Genomic DNA, 9,530 nt, shown 5'->3' on the forward strand with positions numbered 1-9,530 from the left:
TGCCAACAACAGTTTTCAAAATGTAATAACAGCAAGTTCTCAACAACTCATCGGCAATAAACTTATATTAGTTTTCTCAACTTATGAATAAAAATAATTGCTCATATATTGCTCACATATTGCTGACTCATATGTNCTAAACATTGGCTACAACAATTGATTGATAATAAAACTCAGCATATTGATACTGAATTGACAAAAACATTTTCGTTGCGTTAAATAAAAACAACACAACAGCAATTGGCGAGCAACTTAATCTATACAATAATTTGCTTTATATTGAGTTTTCACATTTGGCTATCTGGGGACTTACGCAATTTATCTTCATAATCCATTAGATGAAAATAAAAATATAATTTTGCTCGTGTGCATACAAGTGGTGTTTCCACAGACGTACATACACGTAAAGTACACTTGTTCTAATTAATGCCCAATTTCTTCACCTCTGATAAGTTCTCGATAACTTTATCTAAAAAAATAAAGTATATCTTTTTGTGTATTTTTACTTAGAGGGTAGTTAGGAAAGTATGAAGAAATCGGGCCTAAGTAAATGTGTGCACTGATAAGACTAAGTTCCATATATAGAGATACAGTTTGAAGAGACTACTTTTAGAATAAGTATTTTTTCTCAATTTTAAAGATGTAAATAAAAAACATTGTCTAGAGATACATATACACGTAAAAATAAACAATACAATTTATTGCATCACCTTTTTATTTCCCATAATTTAATATGTCATTCATCATATTTGTACACATAGATTCCCGGACTAATAAATAAAACAGTAATTAATAAATAAAGTACAACATTACAGTTTTATACGGGGTTTTATACAGATTGCTTGGAATAATGAGGAAAATCCACAGCATATGGTGGTTCACCGTCTTCACTAACCCAAACTGCTCCATTTTTACCTTTTTGTATAAGATTTAACATTGCATTTGCTACGTCATCGGTTGTTTGTTTCGAAAATGCATCAAATGTTTGCGCTACTGCTGTAACATTTGCGATATTACAAATTCTATCTTGGATATTGTCGGTCATCATTGCTGTCTGTGTAGCACCCGGACACAGTATGAGAATTCGTACTCCAGTAGTGTCGTATAAATCCGCCAAAGACCGACTAAATCCAAGAACGGCGTATTTCGAACTGCAATATATTGGCAAGCTAGAAGACGGCCGCAATCCAGCTATAGATGAAATATTCACGATTACACCACCTTTGCCGCCTTTATGCTTTCCCATATGATCGAGAGCCAAAAATGAGCCGCGAATCAATGCTATTACATTGACATTGATAGTTTGCTCCATAAGATTTTCATTCAAGATGCCAGCGTTGTTGATAAGAATATCAAGCGTCGAAAATTTATCGATGACTGTTTTAAATGCTTTTTCCAAATCCTTGGTCACGTCAGCCGCAATAAAAATAACACGACCTCTTCCAAATTCATTTTCCAATGTAGTCGCTGCATTTTGACCGTTCGATGTTGGTAAATCAATTAGAGCCACACTTTTTGCATCATGTTTTAGCAAGATTTCGGCGTATTTGTAGCCCAGTCCGGTAGCTCCTCCCGTAATCATTACAGTTTTGTCTTTCACGTTGTCCATTGAGCTGATGTGTACATGTATCTTCTCTCGCAGTAAAGTGTTAAATGCTTCTTCAGATTGTATCTCTTGTGTCTATAAATTACTTTCAAGAGTTCTTCAGAGATAAAAAGATGTGATATTGAGAAATCATTACTTATGATAAGACTATTCTTCAAAATCCGCTACGGTTTCAAAAGTACGACCCAATCATAAGTGATTATTTCTCAATTATTGTGCAACTGTTGAGTTGTCTGAACGCACCGATTGGTTCAGTTCAAATGATTCAAATGCGCACATTACACGCATTAGCGATTTTGAATTGGTACTAATAGGCTGCGGTCCGTTTCATGCTTAAGCGCACATTTATTTATATAGTACACGTCACGTATAGTATAGATAAATGCGCTCATATGCATGAAATGGAACGCAGCTCTGGGCACGAAGTTTTCAATGGCCGTCGATGTATAACCTCAAAAGGCACAATTATTTTGTAAGGAGCAAGAATAAAATTTTTATGCGTATTATTAATGTACTATAGCAGACATGGAGCTTACTGAAAATTTGGATTCCAAGACAAATGTTTCGCAAACCGATTACGTTGACCAGAAAAAGACGGACGAAGTGTTGAGTCTTATTCCTGGATATGAAACATTCGCCGAGTACCTTCAGGTTAGTTTACACGTATATGCAACTAGGTGTTTATTTTATGCATGTGTATATTTAGCAAATGCAATAAAAACTGTATTTAATGCAGTAATTTCTGTTACCATCTACATATGATATACACAAAATATATTTCAGGAAACGTATGATGCGTTAAGAGCTGGAATCAAGTCTGCTAACAATCTGCCTGCTGGAGACAATTTCAACTATTATGCTTGCTTTCCGAGTTTTAACAATGCCAGAAAAAAAGATATTAAAATAATACTGACCACTATGCAAAAGATAATAAAACTAGCAGGAGGTTCTGATAATATTGAGAATCGAGATGTGGGAGAAAAGTTTGACCTCTTACTAGAAACAAATGACTTATTGTTAGACCAAGCTGTAAGCATTTGTACAATTTCATATTGTTCTGAATCTCTCCAAAGTTAACATTTCTCAACATATTTTCCTATTTTTTGCCATAGAACATATTAATGGATGAAGAAAGTGGTATTACACGCAACCCCCAAGTAGAACTGATTGTGTCGCAAATGCCAAAGCTATTAATGAATGGCAGTTGGAATACAAGAATTGTCAGCGAAGAGTCTAACAGTTCTGAGAAAGTGCGATTGTTAGGTGGAAAAAATGTGCAGAGACCACAGTTGATGTTTAAAGATAAGATTGACAATAGTTCTAAGCCATGGGTACCTCGTATTAAGGACAAACCAAACTCTTTAAAACCTTTAGAGCTTTATGTCGAAATAACTGAACTTGGAGAGATTTTTAATCATCCCTATGAATTCGAGTTGGACAAATTTGAAACACCAGAGTGCCAATTGCGGAAAACGACACCAGTAAAGTACAAGTCGCTGGAGAGCACTAATTACAAATACATCGAGAAACCATCTGATATCAAAATCCTCCTGGAAGATCTGAAAAATCATAAAGAATTGGCCATTGACTTGGAACATCATTCCTACAGAACGTTTCAAGGCATAACGTGTCTGATGCAAATTTCGACAGTGGACACCGATTATATAATTGACACTTTAGCACTGCGATCGGAATTGCATCAACTTAACGAGATCTTCACGAAATCTTCGATTCTTAAAGTTTTCCATGGTGCCGACATGGATATTTTGTGGCTTCAAAGAGACCTGTCGTTGTACGTGGTGAACATGTTCGATACTCATCAAGCCGCGAAACAGCTCAACTTGCCTTTTCTCAGTTTGTCTTATCTGTTGAAAAAATATTGTAGTATAGATCCCAGTAAACACTTTCAGTTAGCCGATTGGCGTATAAGGCCCTTACCAGAGGAATTGATAAAATACGCGCGAGAAGATACGCACTATTTGCTATACATAAAGGACATGTTGAAGAACGAACTGATCGATGCGGCCAACGGCATGAACAATCTCTTGAAGGCTGTGTACGATCGCAGCACCGACATCTGCAAACGAACGTACACGAAACCAATTTGGACGAAAGAAAGTTGTATGAACATGTACAGAAAGAGCCAAAAAGCGTTCAACAACAAACAAATGTACGCTCTACTGGAGTTGCACAAATGGCGAGACATCACCGCGAGAGAAGAAGATGACAGTATCGGTTATGTGTTGCCGAACCACATGCTGCTCAATATAGCCGAGACATTGCCGCGCGAAATGCAAGGCATTCTGGCGTGTTGCAATCCAATCCCGCCGTTGGTGCGACAAAACTTATTGAAATTACATAAAATAGTGGTGAAAGCGCGGGAGCAGCCGCTTATAACGACTGTTCCGGAACAAGATATTCGACAGAACAGATCGATACAGCAAAACAACACGATAGATTCCACGTCTTTGTACATGCCGCACGACATACCGAGCGGCACAGAAGAGAGAGCGGATCTGCCTTGTCTACTGGATAAGAACGGTTTGCTACAGAGAACGAAAGTCAAACCACACGTGACAATGAAGCACACCGTGACAGTATTTGATATGCCAATTACATCAGAGGTACAAGTACAGCAGCAATTATAATAACAATTTATGATATGTATACATTTTTATACATGTATATGTATCTAATGTATAAATAAGAGAAATATCTGTTTTAGCAAATAAAATATTTCGATTTATTTTATTTTATTTTATTATTTTTTTTTTAGAGAAAAACTTCTCCAAACAGTGTTAAAAAGACTAGTTGCTTTTGCGTTTGAATATTTTTTTGTGACAAAAAAAATAACGAAGCTGCGATTTGTTTCATTTTAGGACAAAAACGCAAAAGACGGTGAGAAAAAGGCTATATTCGTGAGTCCGTATATGAGATACAAATGTGTGATACCGATGATAGTTGAACACGAGGCAGAGGAACGAGAGAGACAACGAAAGAAGGAAGAGGAAGAAGAAGAAGAGGAAAGAAAGCTCGCGACTGTGAAGGTCGAAGAAAACGTAGACGCTACGATCAACGAGAGCAAAGAGAGAGTTTACGAACACTTCAAACAGATATCTCAAACAATGAACGAGACATCCGCGACCCCGTCCAAAAAGAAGAAAAAATCGAAAAAACTAGTCTTGGGTCAAATGCACGGTAGAAAGAGAAAGAGAGAATCTAACATCGGTCGCGATAATCAGGAAATGAGCGACAATGGCCAATTTACTGTGCCAATCCCATCTCCGGACGTTCAAGTCGTACGCAAGTCTAAGAAAGTAAAAAAAGAAGAAACGATTGTAAATGAGATACAAGAGAATACGCAAGTTCCGAGTGCTGATGATACTGAAAACATTAAATCCCTAAGGTAAGAAACTTCGGAAGAAATGATACGACCAATGATATGACCAATTGTGTGTGTACATATATAAGAGTACTATTCTTTAAGATACTAATAGTACTCTTATTTATCAGAGGTAGGAAAAAACGCGAGAAGAAACAGTACAAAAAGCTATTGGAGCAACAAGGTATGTTACCTTCAAACAACTTTGACTACAAATCAGTAGATTTCAGCAGTTTCCAGGGCGGTAGTACACAAGACAACGCGAATCAAACACAATTTCAGCAGTCCCAGGTAAGCAAACGCGATGTTTTACTTGTGTTTTCATAGATATAATATTGTTCGAGGCACGTTTTACCGCATAAATATATTTTTAATAATTCCAGAAAAAAGAAAAATACAAGAAGCGAAAGAAGCAGAAGCGTTGTGCATAAATTGCATAACACGACAAATAACACGATTTCTTTCTGGATTTTTGTTCTTATTGAATTGTTACTTATTGCAGAAAGAAGTGAAATGTTTATATTATATAAAAACGACAGTAAACTCTCGTAGCTTGTTCTAACGTTCGCTGCAATTTTTATACACAGTACCGAACTCCATTAACTGATGTCGAGCACGCAGGACCGTGCGCGTGCGATTCTTCCCAGAAATTAGATTTGAGTGCATCCCGAAGCACAACCGCTCACTCAACGCTCAGTGAGCGATCGCTATTTGAGCGTAGTTTTGCATCATCACTCACTTCGCTTATACTCTACAGCTCTTTGAATTTAATATTCCTAAAAGTTGCTAACTAGTATAATTTTTGTGTTGTTAATTTTTATCTTTTAATTGGTAAGTTAAATTATTTTTTATTGCAAACAATTGAAAAATGAATTTATTAAACAGTTAGATACTGTTTCAGACTCTAGAAAAAGCGTGTGGTAAATAATCAGAATCGATTCTCTCGATCTTGATTGTTGCTACTTTTTTACTGTCAAAGCTGATTAGACGTCTCGGTGACGTTTCTATGATGTGTTTCTCGATTCATGTACAAATGTGTACTAGCTGTCATCGCGGTGACGGAACACGCTGAAATAAAAATAATAGCGTGCGCGCAGCGCGCGTCTGTGTTGTGCCTCTAGTATGTAGAAATTTTTTGAAATATAATCTACACACACAATATATCTACAAAAAATATGACAAATGACGTTAAGCAAACTGAACTTTATATTCGGTCAGTACATGTGAAAAAGTGCTCACTAAGTAGTCAGTGAGCGGATGTGTTTCTGGATTTACTCATTCTCTTCCCCTTCCAGTTGGCGACTGGTAGCAAGAGACGAAAGATAGATTTCTCTTTCTCTTAGACTCTTAAAATAGAAATAGACGCGCATTTTGCGAGTTGCGCAGTTAAGAATATCGGGGAATCAATAGTGAGAAAAAAAAAACAATTGGTTTGTTTCTGCAAAGGAAGAGCTGAAATTGCGATGCTCGAAATCACTGGAGTTCTTACACTGTACTGAATAAAAACAGTTTTATTTAAATTCTTTCGAAAGATATGCCTGTGTGCGTGTCAACTGTGTAACAATTGAAATACGTTTCTTTTATGTTGTTTCTTAGTGTAATTTGCATTTATATATCTGTACACAGAGTATATCTGTAAATATAATTGTTATGTATTTTTTTTCTATTAAAAAAATGATAAAAATACAGTTCACTAGAAAACTCAAATACTGTGATTACGCGTTAGTGTATCTTTATTTAGTATTTTTATCGTATTTAAAACATAAGCAACTCTGAGAAAGTTTTTTCGAACGCGTCGTTGCGATAGTTTTTTTTATTTTTTATTTTTTTATTTTTTTTTTTATTTTTTGACAAACGGAGACGTGAATTAATGCGATCTCAGAATAGTCAAACTTCAATTTGCGTTTCGTCAGAGTCGGAGGTGTTGACCACCTTTGGGACTTTGGAATCATCGGAGATGCCGTCTGATACGAATTGTTTTAATATGGAAAAATACTGGCGCACGATACGAGAACGGTAATTTTGTTACGTATTTCGTAACACCACGGTATCGGTTCAATGTTTCACTAAGTGCGACATAGAACGCCAATTTCAAGTAGTTAAGTTTGCGGAAACGATACTGGATGAGGAAAATCGTCTAACTATAGTACCAGTATTATTCCTTGGTAATATCTTGCCGCGTTGTATCTACTCTGCAGGCTTGTATTTACGTTACTTGCTTAAATATGAAGTGAGATATTTTCAATAATTTCACAGCGAGGCGCAAGATATAATGTTTATAAGTTTTTACATTGATCGCAGTGCTCAGTTTGTACATTGTCGCAAGAGTCGTGCGATTTGAGCGTCTATGTTGTAACAGTCAATTAGCAGAGATCAACGAAGAGCATGTTTTTTTTTTTTTAGACTTTCGTGATTATGAGAGTAATGTTTCGCCGTAAGAATGAGAAGCTCGCGATGCTTATTGGCTGTCGCGAGATCGCAGAACCACAAATTTTGCAATTCCCGCTTGCGATTGGCCGTCTAATATGACAAACAACTTACGGTGAATAACAATTGAATAACGCGCAAGAGCTTAATTGTTGCGTGCTAATGACACATCTCGACGTTCTTTTCGCATTTCAACACCCCGTCCGATTATTTTTTCTGTAATAATACGTCCGATCTCAAGACTTCCGAACGTGATGTAGCGAAGGAATTCGTTTATTGAGTTTATTTGTTTCTTTCACAGAAACGGCTCAAACGCTCAATTTCTCTTCCTTGCTTACTGTTTTTTTCTTTTTTTTTTTTTTTTTTGTTTTGTTTGATAATATTTGATAACCGAGTCAAAAGTCCGTTTTTCTTTGCGCAATTCAACGCTGTCTTCTTCTCTCTGCTGATCGACAATAAAAAATTACTTTGTTTTTAGACTTTCGTGATTATAAACGCGAGACGCAAACGTCACGACTATTTATCACCGAGAAGCGATAATCGCGTAATTTGTTGTGAAGCGAAGTGCGATCGACTCTCTCTGAGAGCATTACCAAACTAGCGGTGTCAGAGTCAATACGCGCACCGTGATCATGGCGTGCGTTACATTCGTGTTCAAGCTCCTGTTAATTCAACTTCTCATCCGGGAACATTTTTGTTTAAACGTGACGAGTTTAACTCAACCTTTGCAAAATGTAGTGAATCCTTTGCAAAATGTAGTGAATCCTTTGCAAAATGTAGTGAATCAAACGACGCGAGTTATTACGCGGCCGCGAAATTTAATAAACGTGACCAACTTGGCGAACTTCACGTACACGCTGACCGCTCGCGCGTTATCAAACTTGACCGAACATGCCTACAACTCTACGCTAGGTACGCAAGAGTCCGACCAGCAAGTCGATTGTTTCGGACTTGGAAGAACGATCGCGTCGAGTCTGGAAAATATCTTCGTGAGCGAGCCGAATGGAAGCAACGCGTTGGACGTGCGATTTTTCATGTCCTCGACAAAAGTGCGACGCCGCGTGCACGTGGATATTGGCGACCAGTTCGGATTGGAGTGGACTGACTTTAGGATTGAACGCAGGACGGTTTTTATAGTTCACGGATTTCTGTCGCACGGCGGGGAGGACTGGATCAAGGATATGGAAAAGGCGTTCCACGAATGGGTACGACACTATGTGTGCTGTGACGCTTCTTCAAGTGTTTAATAATATTTTGCATGGAATTATATTATATTATTTTTATTGTATACAGGATGATGTTAATGTGGTGGTAGTAGACTGGAGCGCCGGCGGTAATACTTGGAATTATTACAAAGCAGCGGTCAACACTAGAATAGTAGGATACCAAATTTCCAAGTGTGTACACGTTAATGTAAATTGAGCGAACAAGAGTTTGAAAGATATCCAAAAGACATCTCGAGATGTTTAAATTATATATTTTATAGTTTTTATAATTTCTCGTTGATTTTATATTTTATACAATTTTCATGAACGTTTAATTATCGTTTTCTTCTTCAAATGTGTCTTTTCGAAATCTTTCGAACAACGTTATGCTGTTTGTTTCGAACAGAAGTCGACTTGATTTGTTTTTTTTTTTTAACGTTGCAATTCGTTCACGAAGACTTATAGAACACATAACAAATGCCACAATTAACGACAAAGGGTCGGACACGAGAAACTGGGGACCTCTGCATCTGATAGGGCACAGTCTCGGCGCTCACATTTGCGGATTTGCCGCTAAAGAGCTGACGAAAAGACGGAACAAATGGACGGTGAAGAGAATCACCGGATTGGATCCAGCGCAACCATGTTTCAACAATGCTGATCAATCCGTTCATTTACATAAAGATGACGCTCCGTTCGTGGACGTGATACACACGAATGGCAGATTACTCACGAGTCTGGGTCTTGGCTTACCCGAAGCTCTGGGTAAAGTGACTTATCTTAGATAGTCTCTCTACACAGGAAAGCAATCTTTTCTCGATAGTTTTTGAGAAACTGTTTTTGACATTGTTGTAATACATTTGATAGGGAGAGAAGTTGATTGTTTATTTATATTTTTAATTAATTATTT

General features: G+C 37.2%; 3 protein-coding genes across 3 annotated transcripts in view; 2 read left to right on the forward strand and 1 right to left on the reverse strand.

Moving 5' to 3' along the window:
* Positions 1-713: 713 nt before the first annotated feature.
* Positions 714-1,674, reverse strand: LOC109855338 (15-hydroxyprostaglandin dehydrogenase [NAD(+)]-like). The gene has a single exon (XM_020429495.1). It carries the CDS (start codon positions 1,607-1,609, stop codon positions 830-832), a length of 780 nt encoding a protein of 259 aa, XP_020285084.1. The 5' UTR covers positions 1,610-1,674; the 3' UTR covers positions 714-829.
* Positions 1,675-2,040: 366 nt separating this feature from the next.
* LOC109855353 (exosome component 10) lies at positions 2,041-6,071 on the forward strand. The gene is made up of 6 exons (XM_020429528.1): positions 2,041-2,257; positions 2,390-2,635; positions 2,719-4,230; positions 4,486-5,012; positions 5,120-5,279; positions 5,372-6,071. Exons 1-6 carry the CDS (start codon positions 2,132-2,134, stop codon positions 5,417-5,419), a joined length of 2,619 nt encoding a protein of 872 aa, XP_020285117.1. The 5' UTR covers positions 2,041-2,131; the 3' UTR covers positions 5,420-6,071.
* Positions 6,072-7,980: 1,909 nt separating this feature from the next.
* The window catches only part of LOC109855371 (pancreatic triacylglycerol lipase-like), a 2,366-nt gene continuing 816 nt past the window's right edge, over positions 7,981-9,530 (forward strand). Inside the window, exons 1-3 of the mRNA XM_020429572.1 lie at positions 7,981-8,620; positions 8,709-8,812; positions 9,078-9,385. Coding sequence (XP_020285161.1) covers positions 8,048-8,620; positions 8,709-8,812; positions 9,078-9,385 — 985 coding nt within the window. The 5' untranslated portion in view covers positions 7,981-8,047. The remainder of the gene's footprint in view (positions 8,621-8,708; positions 8,813-9,077; positions 9,386-9,530) is intronic.

Source organism: Pseudomyrmex gracilis, unplaced genomic scaffold, assembly GCF_002006095.1.
Source record: "Pseudomyrmex gracilis isolate BER0280 unplaced genomic scaffold, ASM200609v1 scaffold_87, whole genome shotgun sequence".
Lineage (NCBI taxonomy): Eukaryota > Metazoa > Arthropoda > Insecta > Hymenoptera > Formicidae > Pseudomyrmex > Pseudomyrmex gracilis.

Bases quoted from the DNA above. Each gene is read 5' to 3' on its own strand.
- LOC109855338 (XM_020429495.1), bottom strand. From the start codon at position 1,609: ATGGACAACGTGAAAGACAAAACTGTAATGATTACGGGAGGAGCTACC.
- LOC109855353 (XM_020429528.1), top strand. From the start codon at position 2,132: ATGGAGCTTACTGAAAATTTGGATTCCAAGACAAATGTTTCGCAAACC. The intron at 2,258-2,389 runs GTTAGTTTACAC...AATATATTTCAG, and splicing joins CATTCGCCGAGTACCTTCAG to GAAACGTATGATGCGTTAAG. The intron at 5,280-5,371 runs GTAAGCAAACGC...TAATAATTCCAG, and splicing joins CACAATTTCAGCAGTCCCAG to AAAAAAGAAAAATACAAGAA.